Raw genomic sequence first — 16,746 nt, 5'->3', positions numbered from 1 at the left:
GCTGGGGAAATTAAAGATTAATTCCTCGATTTAATCATTAATTTTTTTGATCGGTACTCGCCTCTCCGCCGGCCGTCTTCAGAGAGTTCAGTCGGAGATCCGGTGACGTCACGGACATCGACATCACCGGACGACTCCCCCCTTCCCCAAGTGCCTCCGTCTGCTAACGAAGCGAAGGGGGGAGGAGTCCGGTGACGTCACCGGACAGCCTGGACAGTGATGGTAAATATGGATGTGGTTAACTGGGATCATTCAGTGAGCTAAGTGTAGGCAAATTTGATAACCTCCGTTTTTAACATTGTTGTCATTAGAGGCTGATAAGCTGTGATATTTTTGCTGTGTGGATCGGCTTTTGCTGTTGCCATGACGGCGGCGCTTGCTACAGTTTGAATTTAAAACGTATTTGTGTGAACTGTGAAGTTAAGTCATGGATTGTGGAAACTAACTAGTGTCGGGTGATTGTATATAGTGTATACCACATTTACCACTGACTAATGCAGAGTTGCAATGCAAGGAGATCAGCTAAAAGTAGTTGGATCTGTATGTGCGTTATAATTAATCAAAATTAGTCGATTTAAAAAAAAAATCGATTAATCGAACACGAAAATTTTAATCAGTAACAGCCCTATTTTTTATTCAAAATTGTTGGTTTATTTTTGTTTATAGCACAAAAAATAAAAAACGCAGAGGTGATCAAATACCACCAAAAGAAAGCTATTTGTGGGGAACAAAAGGACATCAATTTTATTTGGGTACAGTGTTGCAGGACCGTGTAATTGTCAGTTAAAGCAACGCAGTGCTGTATTGCAAAAAATGGTCTGGTCAGGAAGTGGGTAAAACCTGCTGAAGTGGTTAAAGAGTTGATTGCAAAGGTTTCGTTCCACTTTAACGGACTATGTGCATTATTCCATTAAAAAAAAAAAATCATTACATGCATTTAGAAATGTCCTATAAACCCATATAAGTGCATATAATCGCATGCCTGTAACCCATATAAGTGCAAATAATCGCATGCCTGTGTGAATGAGGTCTACAGAATGTGTGTAAGCCTTGTGTTTTTCACTTTATTTCTTTTTATGTAACTGACCAGTCACATCTTCTGTCTTTACAGCCTGATCACTTTATTCAGGACCCAGCAGTGCTGAGGGAACGAGCAGAGGCCAGAAGAGCAAATTATTATGCAAGGAAAGGGTAAGCATTACCCTATTATATTAGAGATGCAGCCCAATATTATAGATACAGTCGTATGCAAAAGTTTTGGAACCCCTGACAATTTCATTTATAAATATTTGGGTGTTTGGATCAGCAATTTCATTTTGATCTATCAAATAACTGAAGGACATAGTAATATTTCAGTAGTGAAATGAGGTTTATTGGATTAACAGAAAATGCGCAATATGCATCAAAACGAAATTGGACAGGTGCATAAATTTAGGCACCCTTGTCATTTTGTTGATTTGAATATCTGTAACTACTTAGCACTGATTAATTGGAACTCACAATTGGTTTGGTGAGCTAATTAAGCCTTGAACTTCATAGACAAGTGCATCCAATCATGAGAAAGGGTATTTAAGGTGGCCAATTGCAAGTTGTTGTTCTCTTTGACTCTCCTCTGAAGAGTGGCAACATGGGGGCCTCAAAACAACTCTCAAATGACCTAAAAACAAAGATTGTTCTACGTTATGGTTTAGGGGAAGGCTACAAGTTATCGCAGAGATATAAGCTGTCTGTGTCCACCTGTGAGGAACATAGTGAGGAAATGGAAGACCACAGGCACAGTTCTTGTTAAGGCCAGACGTGGCAGGCCACATAAAATATTGGAGAGGCAAAGGCGAAGGATGGTGAGAACGTTCAAAAACAGCCCATGGACCACCTCTAAAGACCTACAACATCAACATGATGCGAAAGAAGCCTTTTCTGCACATGCGGCCACAAACGGAGTCCCTTGAGGTATGCAAATGCACATTTGGACAAGCCAGCTTCATTTTGGAATAAAGTGCTGTGGACTGATGAAACAAAGATTGAGTTATTTGGTCATAACAAGGGGCGTTATGCATGGCGGCAAAAGAAGACAGCAATCCAAGAAAAACACTTGCTACCCACAGTAAAATTTGATGGAGGTTCCATCATGCTGTGGGGCTGTGTGGCCAGTGCCGGTACTGGGAATCTGTTTAAAGTTGAGGTTCGCATGGATTCCACTCAATATCCGCAGATTCTTGAGAATAATGTTGAGGAATCAGTCACAAGGTTGAAGTTACGCCGGGGCTGAATATTTCAACAAGACAACGACCCAAAACACTGCTCAAAATCTACTCGGGCATTTATGCAGAGGAACAAGTACAATGTTCTGGAATGGCCATCCCAGTCCCCAGACTTGCATATCATTGAACATCTGTGGGGTTATTTAAAGCAGGCTGTCCATGCTCGGCAACCATCAAACCTAAATGAACTGGAGATGTTTTGTAAGGAGGAATGGTCCAAAATACATTCATCCAGAATCCAGACACTCATTACAGGCTATAGGAAGCGTCTAGAGGCTGTTATTTCTGCTAAAGGAAGCTCTACTAAATATTGATGTGATTTTTCTGTTGGGGTGCCCAAATTTATGCACCTGTCTGATTTCGTTTTGATGCATATTGCGCATTTTCTGTTAATCCAATAAACCTCATTTCACTACTGAAATATTACTGTGTCCTTCAGTTATTTGATCAAAATGAAATTGCTGATCCAAACACCCAAATATTTATAAATGACAATCATGGAAATTGTCAGGGGTTCCTAAACTTTTGCATACAACTGTATGTTTTTATGGTTCTTCATGTCTCTTGAAGTCCCTTTCTCCATCCATTCTTTCTTATCCTCCTTCCCTTTTCTGTTGCTCTCCCTTAAGGCTGGGTTCACACTATTGCGAATTGGATGCAGATTCCTCGCATCCAATTTGCAATAGCAGGAGATTTTGACCGTCTCTCTTTGGAGCCGGTTCACGTATCTCTGCTGTGGCTCTGGTACGAATTTGCACAGGAGCCCTGTGCTTCTTTTGGTCCATTTTCAGCCAAAAGTTCAGACTGAAATCGGACCATGAACCGGGACGCACCGGACCCCTGCTGTGAGCCGTATGCGAAGGTAGTGTGAACCTAGCCTAAAGCTTGAAGGACAGTAAATTGGCCCTTTGTTTAGAAAGTTTGGAGACCCTTGATCTAGAGAATGCCCTGACTACATTGTGTTTACAATATGCAAGTGTACAGCTTTGTTTTATTAAGAGAAGGCCAACACGATTGATTGATGTAGAAAATCTTTAATCAGTGGGAACATGAAGCTACATCTGAAGGTTTTTTTTATAATCCTTCATAAAAAAGTTTGCCAATTGGCTGATGTAATGTCACAGTGTTAAGCTTCAAGGTTTGAACAAGCAAAAATTATGGCAAGCGGCACCTTTTCTGCTATGTTGATGGGGTAAAATGCAATGATTGTCTTTATTTCAGTTTCCGACATGATAACACCGCATCTGTTGCGGGAACATCTCGCGGCCAGGGACAGAGCCGGGAAACAGTGCAGGAGCGAAGGAAAAAAGAAGCAAACAAGGGAGCCAGGGCAAATCATAATCGACGAACAATGGCAGACCGCAAGAGGAATAAAGGAATGATACCGTCGTAGCATTTCACTAGTATAGCAAATATTTTATATTTGTTAATAAATATAATGTGCTTTGTACACTGTAACACTAATATTTTCTTAAACAGATAGATAGTATAAATTCTGCTTTACTTTAAGTTTGACTATTCCATCTGCTTACTGTGCAACCAGGAACTGTAAATAGGTGCCTGCATGTATCCTATAGCTACTCAAATGTTTTTTTTCTTATCGTACATCATGAGACACAGAGCCATAGTAGTTACTATGTGGGTTAAAGGCCACCTTCAGGTGATGGACACTGGCACGCCTTAAGACAAAAAGTGCACTCGCTATATAACCCCTCCCACTACTGGGAGTACCTCAGTTTTTTCGCCAGTGTCTAAGGTGTTGGTCACGAGTGAAGATGTGCTTGTGCTGAGCTCCACTGGAGCAATCCTTGCTGGGACTAGCTAAAAAATGATCAGCACGCCGCTACTCGGCGGCTTCCAGGCTCTCACCTCGCCATGTTTTTTTCCCCTCACATGTTGGTCCTGTAGGATCAGTGGCTCACACGGGAAAACTTTTTTTTAAAAAGAAAGAGGGCGACGGAGGGGGGGTGGAGCTTAGCGCGGCATTGGCGTCCTCCAAAGGCCAGCGCGGGTATGTTTTTTTTAAAGCACCATTATTACTGCTGTAAGCTGGTGGAGGGACACAACAGCGTGGAGGGGCTTGAAAGAGGTTTGTGTCACAAGCATTCTTTTTGACACATTTACTATTGCATTAGGCTGAGCATTAATAGTGGCTGACTATTGCTCAAGCAAATGGATGCGATATCTTCTGGTAATACCTCTGCTTGTGCATCCGGGCTATGTTCAGAAGGGGAGCTTGAAACACTCCCAAAAAAAGGAGCTAAAAGGGTCTCAAGCTCTGGAAATCCTACTCTACAAATGGCATCCTTCCCTGAGAGGGGATGGCTGGTCAGAGTGAGCATCGGGGCCATAAAATGTTTGCAACTGTTTTCAACACTGCAGCCCCTGTTCATTTTACTCTTTTTCCTCAGCCACGGTAGGTTTAAAAAAAAAAAAAAATAGTTTAGTGACTTTAATCGCATTCCAGTGTGGTCATGATGCGACAGCTTCTCTTCCATTTCCTAGGACCCTCAGACTAAGGAACTAGGGGCAGGAGAAGACGATTCCCTCAGGGGACCGCAGTGAGGCTGATAACTCCTCTTCTGAGGTGTCAAATGCAGGAGAGTCAACTTTCACAATCTGTAAGATTGATGGTACAATTTCTTGCTGAATGATCCGCTCCACATTTATGTACCCTTAACTGAATGTTTGGGCTCGCTAAAGCCTCCTCAAGCTATGCATGCTTTTTCCTGTCCATTCTTTGTTGGAAAATGTTTTTGTATCTGGAAGATCACCCAGATAAGCATTATTTTCCTTTCTAAAAAATTGTCACACTTTGTCCTTTGGTAGTGAAAATTCACTAAGTGTGGTATACCAGCAATTAGTGCTACTATATCCTTTGTAAGTTTGACTTGTCTAGCAGACAATACTTAACCACTTTTTTCCTCTGGCAGGTTGAGTGTCTCAGCCTGCGCTGACAGTAATTGGATAATCATTGAGAAACCAGTTTAAACAGGTGTTTAAAGTTATCCTGCTCAGCAGATCCAGGAGGCAGCTTTGTTTGCAATAGTTGCTATGACAGCTCTATCCTTTAGGCCTTGCGCCATTCACTAAGCGTCATGAAAGAAGCTCCTGGCTAGTTTTCCTTTTTTTATGGTGGAACAGCTATCTGGGGATATTTTGGATAAATATATCCAAAGAATCTCTAGTAAAAGAAAGATAACCCTTTTGCCGTTTAAGTGAAGGAGTAAATGTATTTTTCAAAGCTCCTTCTGTGCCAGGGGCATCAGCCTCCAGGCTGTCACAACAGCTTCTGCCGTCAGGTTCAAAGGGTAATCCTCAGGGTTAACCCCAGGGTCAAAAGGTCTTGGGGGAGGAAGCCTACAAGATACGGTGCCCCCGCTTGTTCAATAGGGAGAACTCTTCTGCAGCTCTCAGGGATCCGGCAGAAGGAGTGTCAAGACGAATGGGGGACTTCCTCAATATTTCCAACGTACAAACTGCAGTTCCAAGAGTTTTTCCGTCTCCTCCTTTTCTCAGATCAAACGTTCCTAAGGTGCCAGAGAAAAAGAAATCATTCTCTCTAGCATTGGACCATCTTTTGGCAAAAAGCGTTCATGGTGGCCCCCATGTAAGAGCAGAGGTTGGGGTTTGGTTAAATCCAAATGAACATTCTGGATCTCAAAGGTCTAAAATTCAATTCCTGAATATAATCTCTCTTTTTTGGCATGAAGTCAGTCCAATCTATCTCCATACTACAAGGAGGAGAACCTCTGGCATCAATCAACGTAAAAGATACATACCTCCATATGCCTATTTCCTCACTCACTAGTAATATTTTCTTTCAAAGTGGAAAATCCTCATTTTCAGTGTGTAGCTCTGCTTTTCAATCTAGCTGCTACACCTCGAGTACAAGGTTCTGGCTCCTTTTCTAGCCAGATTGAGGGCCCAAGGTTTAACGATTATGGTTTACCTAGTCGATCTGTTTGTTAGACCAGTCGGTAGCCCGCTTAGACCAAAGTATGGTCACCACATTTGACTACCTGGAATATCTAGGTCAGATTCTCAGCCTAGGAGGATTATTCTTCTTTAAAACATGAAGAAAATACTTGGGTCTGATCATAAGTACACCCAGAAAAGGGTATTTAAGTAGTCGAAGCAAGATGATTTTCTCCTATTCACCTTTGCGTGAGGTTGTCAGGAAAGATAGTGGCTTCATTCGAGGCCTTTCTTTATGCTCATTCTAGACTACTGCAAAACCGTATCCTATCGGCTTGAAACAAAAAGTTCAAGCTCTAGATTCCCAATGTGTCTGACTCCAAAGCCTATGGCCACATCACCCTGATAGCGCTCCATCTTGTCTGATCTTGGGGGCTAAGCAGAGTCGGGCCTGGTTAGTACCCAGATGAAAGACCACCTGGAATTACCAGGTGCTGTAGGCTGAATGCGCTGGAGCCTCGGTTTATGGTTAACATCCAAAAATCTGCAAAGGGGGAAAATCCTTCCTTCAGTTACCTGGGAAATAGTATCAACATATGCCAACATTTTTTTGTTTAGGTTGGGGGACAGTCCTGGAAGAGGCAGCTGTCCAGGAGAAGTGGCCTAGATCAGAAATGGCTTTGCCCATTAACATTTTAGAAATTCAGGCAGAACACTTGGTCCTGAACATTCAGTTTAAGGTATTGGCCTGCTAGGATTCAATCAGTTTATGCCACAGCAATGGCTATATTAATCACCAAGGGGGCATAAGAAGTTGTGCGGCCCAGAGAAAGGTGAATCTTATCCTATCTGGGGCAGAAATCAATGTACTTTGCCTATTGGCAGTTTTCATTCTAGGAATAGAAAATTGGCAGGCAGACTACTTGAGTCGTCAGTAGTTGTTCCTGGGAGAATGGTTCCTTTACCCGATATTTCCCTGTCAATATGTCAAGGATTGGGGATCCCAGACATAGATCTGTTTGTGTCCAGGATCAACAATAAAGATCGACAACTTTGTGTCAAGAACAAAGGATCCGCTAGAATGCAGAACAGATGCCTTGCTATTCCCGTAGATTCGGTTTTCACCGATTTGAGCATTCCCTCCTATTCTGCCTGCATCCACGACTTCTTCACAGAATCAAGCAGGAAGGGAAGTTGTTGATTCTTGTGACCCCCAGCGGTGTCCAGGAAATCTTGGTATGCAGAGATCATAGAGATGGCAGTAGGGAACCCATGGACCCTACCTTCACTCGCAAGGTCCGGAGTTCCATCCTACTTTACAAACGCTAAATTTAACGGATTAGCTATTGAGGCCCAAACTGAAGAAGCGTGGGCTGTCAGGTTCGGTAGTTTCCACCCTCTCAAATCAAAACTCACTCCTCTAGGGCTGTTAGTGCTTCCTGGGCAGTGCATCACCAAGCCTCCGTGGCTCAAATCTGCAAGGCTGCAACTTGCTCTTCAGTTTATACATTTACCAGATTCTATCAAATAGATGTAAAAGGTCATAAGGATATCACCTTTGGGCACCAGTATACTGCAGGCTCCAATATAAGTCCTCTAGTCTCTTATTGCCCTACGTTTGCTGCGTCTCCCTCCCTTCAGTTGGTATTGCTATGGGACATCCCACATAGTAACTACATGGCTCTGTGTCCCGTGATGTACGATAAGAAAATAGGATTTTTAAAACGGCTTACCTGTAAAATCCTTTTCTTTGACGTACATCATGGGACACAGAGGTCCCTCCCTTCTTTGGTATACACGTGTTTTGCTTTGCTACAAAACTAAGGTACTCCCTGTAGTGGGAGGTTATATAGGGAGTGCACTTTTTGTCTTAGGGCGTGCCAGTGTCCATCCATCACCTGAAGGTGCCCTATAACCCACACAGTAACTACTATGGCTTTGTGTCCCGTGATGTACTTTAAAGAAAAGGATTTTACAGGTAAGTTGTTTTAAAAATCCTATTTTTTTTTTTTCTTTTTTGGGGGGGTGTCTCCAAAACCTTGAACTATAGGCAAAAAATATGTTCTCCATTTTGTATAGAGCAAGGGAGGGTTAAAACCTGTCGACTTTTTTTTGCCATCCGTGTCCCATGATTTTCCTTTACTTCCTGTCCCATTGCCAAGTCGGAAGTGAGAGGAAATCTCTGGGCGCCCCCTCCCCCAGAACTAGTGTCCCCATCGGAAAATTTCCCCTCCATTACTGTTCTGGGGACAACCTAAAATTGGGATTTTCTTATACTTTCAATGATATTGGTAAACAGGACAAATAGAGAGGGTGAATCTCCCTAACAGGCAGAAATTAAAACTGACTATTAATCTTCATTACTTAAAAAAAAAAAGTTTTGCCTTTGGTTATACTTTAATGGATGTGCTCCAGTAAACCCTGCCTGTTGTACAGAGTGTGTGTAACCACCCCCCAGATATGCCAGCAGTTTTACAAAAATAACAGATTAAAGTGAGCAAATCTGTGACGGAATTACAGGTAGCATGAACCAAGACTGTCTGCTCTCAAATTTGCACTCAGTCATAAAACTCCAGTTTCTGGAAACTCCCCATCTAGCCATGTGCAAGTGAACAAATATCAAGAATAAACTCATGATCCAACTTTCATTAGCTTATAGTGCATCATCAAGCATGTGGGAAAAAACACTAAATACTACATGTAGAATATTTTATTACAACATATGTTCAATCGCCGGATACATCCAATATTTGATGACCAGTTGTTGAGACATGACAGAGGTCACTGTGTTTCTATTATCTCAATCCACAGCAGAAGTAAGCTTTTTCACTGCAGCTTTACAACTAAAAACGTAGACCAATTAGGTAACAAATAAGCAGGTGTGACGGGACTGTCTCTACATTTTCAAAAGCATGTCATTTTTGGCCACTGTCCAGTCCAGGGTGCAAGATCTGGTCAGGAAGTATTGGAGACTCTATCTGGTCGCGTCAATCCACTTCCTATTCATCTTTCTGTTCATATTGGTGCTTTATGTGCTTCCACAATTTCTAAAAAAAAAATATATATATAATTTACAAATTATAGTAAGCCACAATCTTACACTTTGCAAAGTATGAGAAAATATGACAATCCATATAGTAGAGTTCTTGAAACTATTCTATCCTGTCTGGCTTCACTGACCAGGAGACAACAAATCATATCTGTAAAAGGTAGGGCATTGTCTTTATTTGCAAGATATCCCCGATTTGGCCCAGATTCTATAAAGCTGTTATAATCATAACATGACTATAGTGTACATGAGAAACCAGGACTGGCAAAGACTTTAAGGTGGTGAAATTCTGTGTACACAAGAGGCATAGTTCTTTCAAACTTAACTTCTCTACAAGAGAAGAGAGACATTGCACATATTACAAAGTGATATGTGCAATGTCTACATAAACCTGTAAAAATTATTGAACTATAAAAAGAAAAAAAAAAAACAACTATTATAAAGTGCACTGTGCAATCTTCAAAAAAAAAAAAAAAAATATATATATATATATATATATATATATACACATACATATATATACACACACATATACATATATATATATATATATATACATACATATTTCATCATATACATCAGTGCAAAGAGATAAAATCTTCCCTCAAGGTGCTCAGTGCAAATTCTAAACGTAATTATAATTGTCTATCTGTGCAAAAAAAAAATTCAAAATATGTTCTTAAATGAGAAAAGTCCCCAAAAAAACGTGTTTGGTAACTATTTCTTCACTGTGACATTTCAGTTGTCTACTCACCAGAACTTAATGCTGGTAAAGTTATAAACCAGCAACTGCGTGTTACTCCAAGGGAGAGATGCAGCCAGTGTTTTTAACCATACACTCCATTATTTAGCTCGATTTTGTATGTAGGAGGAGAATCCATTGCGTAAAACAATTTAAAAGTTTATTACTTTTTGTTAAAAACAATATTACACTTACATTTGTGCAAGTTAAACAGCATATAAATGTTAGCAAAGTCATCTCCGGCTGGTGTTCCGAGCCGCCAATGTACGGAACACTGGCTGAAGATGACTCTGCTAACATTTATTTGCCGTTTAACTTGTGTCAGTGGAGATAAACAGTATTGCACTTACATTTGTGTGCAACAAAAAGGAATACATTTTTAAAGCAGTTGTATACCCGCAAAAAAAAAAAAATTAAAAAAAACCTGAAAAGGCATAACTAGCTGATTATGAAATACTTACCTTAGAACGAAGCGTCGGCATCACAGTCACCGCAGAGGGAGCTGACATTTTCCCCTCGTTTCTTCCGGGTTCACGGCTCCGGATGACATCACTCCCGCGCATGAGTCTTTTTTCTGGCAGCGTCTGTCGGACCTTCAGCATGCATGTGCTGCTGACGTCAGTGGCTGCATGCAAGGTGAATATCTCCTAAACTGTACAGGTTCAGAAGATATTAATTTTACCTACAGGTAAGCCTTATTATAGGCTTATCTGTAGGTAAAAAAGGGGTATAAAACCGCTTTTAAATGGTTTTACGCTAGGGAATCTCCTTCCACTCAAGTTCCCTAAATACAAACACAAGATGAATAACGGAGCATATGGTTGAAACCACTGGCTGCAGAGTATCTCTCCCTAGGAGTAACGTGCAGTTGCTGGTTTATAACTTTACCAGCATTAAGCTCTGACAAGTTCATTTAATTCAGGTGGTTGGAGACACCTGAAATGTCAGTGAAGAAATCTTTGCTAAATACGGTTTTTAGGGCCTTTTCTCATTTAAGAACATATTTTGAATTGTTTTTTTGCACAGATGGACAATTGTTTATTTGATGAAGTTTATAATTTGCACTGAGCATGTTAAGCAAAGATTTTATCTTTTTGCACTGATGTATATGATGAATTATGCATATTTTTTTTTCTTTTAAGATTGCACGGTGCACTTTATAATTTTTTTTTAATAGTTGAATACTTTACAGGTTTATGTAGTTATTGCACATATCACTTTGCAGTACTAATTGAGGAGTATAAAAAGGGTTAGCGCTGTGCCTTTCTTCATATAGCGTTTTGATTTTATATCAAACAAGGGTAGCAGTTTCTCACTTTCCTTTTATAATTTTGTAGGCATTCTGTGGTGGGGTTCTATACCGAATTTCTCTGATTAGAGAGAAACTTAAGTCCACTTTCGCTTAGCTCTGCAGCACAAAAACAAAATGTGAAATAGGGAGGGGGCAGGACAAAGTGAAAGTTAATTTAAGGGCCACTTTAAAGCCACAAGGTTAATTTTTTTTTTTTTTTTAATTCAAATGGATTCAGTTCCTCCACTAAATTATCAAAAATACCAAAAACTGGTTTGGTACCCTTAAAGCATATCCAAACCCAGAAACAATTGCTTTAAATATTGCAGCTAATCAGTCCTTAGATGCATTCATTTTCTTTAGGCTTTTTTTTTTTCCACTTTGGTTTTCAGCCAGTGATCCTGCAAATAACACTTTATCCCTACAGTCATTTCTCTACTGTACCTATAAAAAAAGTGTCATAATTGTCACACATACTGGATTTCAAACAGATCAGCCTTTGTTCAAATCCATTACATCGGATCGGATCTTTCATTTTAATTGCCATGTGTTTCCCACAATCGCTTTCACATACAGCCCCGCCTTCTGGCCCAGGTACTTTGATAGACAGAACACCCGTCCAATCCTGGGATGTGTGACGTATATCAAAGTCCCCGGGCCAGGAGGCGGGGCTGCATGTGAGCGAGCACAGGGAACACGCAGCAATTAAAATGAAAGCTGTTATAGCGATGTTCCTCGGCGCTCTGAGTATCGGGCCGGCAATCCTCTTCCTCCCCTGCACAGGTAGGCTGCATTGATGAGCACAGGTGAGGCTGCACTGATAAAGTTTATTTATTTTTATAATTTCTGCATAAAACATTTAAAGCGGTGTTCCACCCAAAAAAAAAAAAATTACATTAAAAGCCAGCAGCTACACATACTGCAGCTGCTGGCTTTTAACAATAGGACACTTACCTGTCCTGGAGTCCAGCGATGTCGGCACCGCAGCTGATGTTTCCATCAGCTGTCGGGTGCTGCCGCCGCAGCCATTGCTGGTAAGGCTACACTGTCGGGTACCCTTAGGACTTCACGCTGGGAACCCAACTGCGCATGCGCAAGGCCTCGCTCCTCTCTCCTACTGGCCCGGCGACAGGGAGAGGAGGAGGGAGCCCTGTGGTGATGTCACGGGGCGTGACCCAGACTCCTGGAAGTGGGAACAGGATACCTGTCAAAGACAGGTATCCTGTCCCCCCTCTCCCCGAAAAGGTGCCAATTGTGGCACTGGAGGGGGAGAGGAGACAAACGAGCGGAAGTTCCACTTTTGGGTGGAACTCTGCTTTAAGTGTCATTTGATGATATAATTTATGAGGATGTGTTTAGGGGCAGAATAGGGTAGAGGTTGGGCAGGGCAACTGGTGGCAAGTAACCTCTACTTGAGGCCTGGCTAGTAGCTCAGGACTTGAAATTTTGAGCCCTGTCTTAAGACACAGGAAAAGTATTCATAGACCCCAAGTTATAGTCTTAACTGCAGATCAGAGGTTAAGGTGATGGACCTTCTTCACGGAGGAATCACTCTTAAGCTATGTACACACGATAGGATTTTCCCACAACAAAACCGTGGATTTTTTTTTCCGAAGGATGTTGGCACAAACTTGTCTTGTATACACACTGTCACACAAATGTCGGAAATTCTGAACGTCAAGAACGCGGTGACGTACGACGAGCCGAGAAAAATTAAGTTCAATAGCCAGTGCGGCTCTTCTGCTTGATTCCGAGCATGCGTGGACTTTTGTGCATTGGACAAGTCTTGTTGTGGGAAGATTTGAGAACCTGCTCTCAAACATTTGTTGGCAGAAATTCCGACAACAAATGTTCTATGGAGCATACACACAGTCAGACTTTCCGACAACAAGCTCACATTGAACATTTGTTGTCGGAAAATCTTATCGTGTGTACGGCCCATTAGGGTAACAAGTTCATTAGTCTTCGTTATTATTTTATCTTTGAATTCTTCAACCAACTCCTCACAGTCTTCTAATGCCACAGACAGAAGCAGTGCATCCAGCTCAGAACAATCACGATAAAACCTTGGAAGCTGTACCTGGACCCCTCAGCTGTGGGGATAGCCTGAAATGTTGCTTCGGGCAATGGATCCTACATGGACACTCGCCAGTTAGTCCAAAGTGTGTAGTCAGCCACAGGATGCTGTGGAAGATTACCAGACCTCAGTAGCTCAGCTTTGCAACGCTGCCACCTGGTCCTCCATCCATACCATTTCAAAATGCTACCACCTGTATGTCCAATTCTCTGCAGAGGCAGCTCTTAGCCACAAGGTTCTTGCAGCAGCACTCTGAAGTTAAGTCTGTTGGCACAGTTCTGTTTGCCCTTCTCACTCATTTTTACATCCTTGTAAATTCCATATCTTGGAAGACAGGTCTCACTCTCTTCCATTCCTTGGTTACTCTGCATTGCTTGCTAGAGTGGGGTAGGGTTATAATGAAGGCACCCAGTGGGAGTGTCCAATCACTTGAAGGTATAAGCCTTGAACTCAGAGTCTGCACTGTACTTTAAAATATGGAATTTACAGGTAAGCCAAAATTTCTCTTTCTGTACTTGCTGAAAATGTTCTTAGTCTGAAAAAGGAAACTAATGCAACCACTCAATCTAAAAAGGCCTGGTAGGCTGCAATATATCACCTTTGAAGAAGCATGAATGCTGAAAAACAAGTGCTGCATTGAGTCTGCTCCAGCTTTGGTTTATCTTTTTCTGGTCTGAGTGTAGATCCATTTTTTTCCCAACTATGTATAACTTCTTTCTGCCACCGTGACGCAAATGTGTCAGCAAGGCAGATAGGCAGTAATGCATGTATGCGTCAGCCAGCTTCACTGTTCTATGCCAATAGTGTGCTGATAGCACAGTGACCAAGCTGTATTGGTTTACAAATGGGAGCTTGTGGGAGGGATTCCCTAGCATTCATCTGCCAACCAGCGATCACACGATTGGGAAGCCCATCTTTCAGAAACCCTTAAAACAGAACTTAATCCACTGATTTAATAGTTCTCCCAAAACAGTTAGTCAAGGCATACCAGATCAGTAAAAAAAAAAAAAATAAAAATGTGTTTTTACACCCATTTATAAAAGACCTTACTAGTGTGCTTATGTATATATTTTTTCTTTTTTAATTAAAATAATAAACATGAAATGCTTACCTGTTATGTGCAATGGTATTTCACAGAGAGGCCTGGATCTACTTCTTCTGGGGTCCCCCCGCCAGCACTCCTGACTCCTCTGACTACCCCCAGGAAGCTGCTTCCGCATGTGTGCACTTGCCCCTGAGCAAGACTGTGTGCATCCATAGACACACACACGCAGCTCAGCCCAGCCCCCTCCTCAAAGATTTTGACAGACAAGAGCAGGAGCCAATAGCTCCTATTGTTCTCAGCTAAACCTGAGAGACAGGAAAGAAGACCTGCAGATGAGCACAATGCAGTATTGATACAGGACTCTGTTTTTTTTTTTCGCGGCGGGGTGTGTAGGGGGGGGGGGGGGGGGGGGATAGAATGAACAAAGGAAAAAAACATTTATGGAAGTGGTTCCAAACTTCAGACATGAAATATGAACAAAGCATATCCCTCTATAGTGTGTACTTGTCTCAATCCAGAGCACCAAGCGTCATTTCTGTTGGCTGCTTCATTCCTTTGCTATCAGCATGATTCACTTCTGACAAGTTTTCCTGACACCAAGAGAAAAAAGGTGACAGGGGAGGGAACGCCAGCTGATTGACAGCCTCAGCTCTGTTCCCGTGTGAAGGGGGTGTCTCTTCCCTCCAAACAGCTTTCAGAACTCTCCTTCCTAAGCTCTCTAGACTAGAGCATAACTTCAGCTCTCTGCCCCCATTCTTCTGACAGCTCTGACAAGCTTTAAAATTTAGCACTTTGATCAGATGTAGCGAAGATATGGAGACAGATGGGTACAACTTATGTAGGAGGATTGGTTTCCTGTCTCGCTGAGTATATGTGAGGGTTTACACCCACTTTAACTCTCAGGACTGCCAAGACATCAAACGACTGGTGTCATAACTGATCACATGTGCAGCACTAAGGATCGGCTCAGGCGTGTTCACACACTCCACATGTAGAGCCCGCCAGGAGGTCGGCACGGCGCTGCACTAATCACAGGCAGTGAGACATTTCCCGATCTCTGCAGCCACACATCAGGAAAATGTCTCACTGCCTGTGTGGTTAGCGCAGCGCAGTGCCGACTTCCTGGCGGGCTCTACATGTGGAGTGTGTGAACATGCCTGAGCTCATCCTTATTCAGCACCATGGAAACTGCAGATCAAACAAAGGCTGAGATGGCTTCTTCCTTGGCTGTAAAGGATTGGTTCTGCTTTAAAGGGTTAAAATGACTTTACTGTTAACTGATAACATCTGCTGGAAGTTCCTTCTAACCATCAACTACTCTTTCTGGAAAGTTTCTTTTTAGGTTTAGTTATGCTATAACCCCCCAGTTCTCCATTGGCCAACATTCGCAAAGCATCTTGCTTAGAACAGGGTTTTGTGCAATGTCCGCTTTTAAGTCTATATAAAACTGACAAGTCCACCTAAGTCTATCCTGCCCTGAAAATGTTTGCTGTGGGATTTCACTACTGAATGAACAGTGTTAAAGGCAAGTGAAAGATAATTAATTCACTGTCAAAATCAACAGGTAAACTAGACTGCGGGGGGTACTCAACAAAAAACCAAAGCCTGCTGTGATAATGCTACTGATGACAGACTGCATCCTATAGGTCAGTTTTGATTTGGCATCTAACACTCCTCTCCCCCAGACTGACAAGGCTGCTGTACTTCCTGTGCTCCTTCATCCAGAGTGGAGAGTCCTAATACAGGAGGTGTGTTACTGGCCAGATCACCAGGTGAAAACTGACAGAAAAAGCCAAAAAAAAACGCAGCCACCACATCTAATGATTGGCAAGTTCCAATATCATATATTTGCTGTTTTGGCAATCATGAACCCTTTAAATCATAAGCCAGCTGAAAAGATCAATGGAACCTTCCATACAGACTATGTGTATTCATGGCGGCAGATTGCACTGATCTCCATTCATTTGAACCTACTAAAAAAAAAATCGCCTTGTGTATGGGCAGCATTTCCCCCTGACGCCTATGGAAAGGCCCAGCACTGCCCACTGTGGGCACCATCCCCCCAGGGTATTCTTCACCTCCACCGCTGACCCTCCTGTGCCCTTGAGCTCCCGTGTCCTCACCCCTTGGTTCAGGTGCTCGAACAGCGCATCAGCCCCTTGGTCGAACGCCCTCTCGAACAGCACCGCCCCCACCACGATGGTGAGAGTGAAGGCGGAGGTCCGGCGGAATAACGAGCGGTACACCGAGTTCAGTACAGACATGATGACCGGAGGACCTCTGGACGGGAAGTGACGTCTCTCTCATGTGACTAAAATTCCGCGTTATTTCCGGGAGGCTCTCCGCCCACTAGTCAATCACAT

General features: G+C 42.4%; 2 protein-coding genes across 2 annotated transcripts in view; one reads left to right on the top strand and one right to left on the bottom strand.

Annotated features, from left to right (window-relative positions):
• Nucleotides 1-3,719, top strand: part of ASCC2 (activating signal cointegrator 1 complex subunit 2) — a 65,366-nt gene extending 61,647 nt beyond the window's left edge. The window contains exons 17-18 of the mRNA XM_073630728.1: nt 1,112-1,191; nt 3,483-3,719. Of these exons, the coding sequence (XP_073486829.1) occupies nt 1,112-1,191; nt 3,483-3,654 (252 nt within the window). The 3' untranslated portion in view covers nt 3,655-3,719. The remainder of the gene's footprint in view (nt 1-1,111; nt 1,192-3,482) is intronic.
• A 5,155-nt stretch (nt 3,720-8,874) lies between these two features.
• UQCR10 (ubiquinol-cytochrome c reductase, complex III subunit X) lies at nt 8,875-16,718 on the bottom strand. The gene is made up of 2 exons (XM_073630752.1): nt 16,507-16,718; nt 8,875-9,226 (listed from the first exon to the last, which is right to left on the bottom strand). Exons 1-2 carry the CDS (start codon nt 16,645-16,647, stop codon nt 9,179-9,181), a joined length of 189 nt encoding a protein of 62 aa, XP_073486853.1. The 5' UTR covers nt 16,648-16,718; the 3' UTR covers nt 8,875-9,178.
• Between the last annotated feature and the right edge of the window lie 28 nt (nt 16,719-16,746).

The sequence above is a fragment of the Aquarana catesbeiana genome, linkage group LG01, assembly GCF_042186555.1.
Source record: "Aquarana catesbeiana isolate 2022-GZ linkage group LG01, ASM4218655v1, whole genome shotgun sequence".
Taxonomy (NCBI): Eukaryota; Metazoa; Chordata; class Amphibia; order Anura; family Ranidae; genus Aquarana; species Aquarana catesbeiana.
Note: the sequence above shows the minus strand (reverse complement) of the source record. Positions and strands in the feature narration are given on the sequence as shown.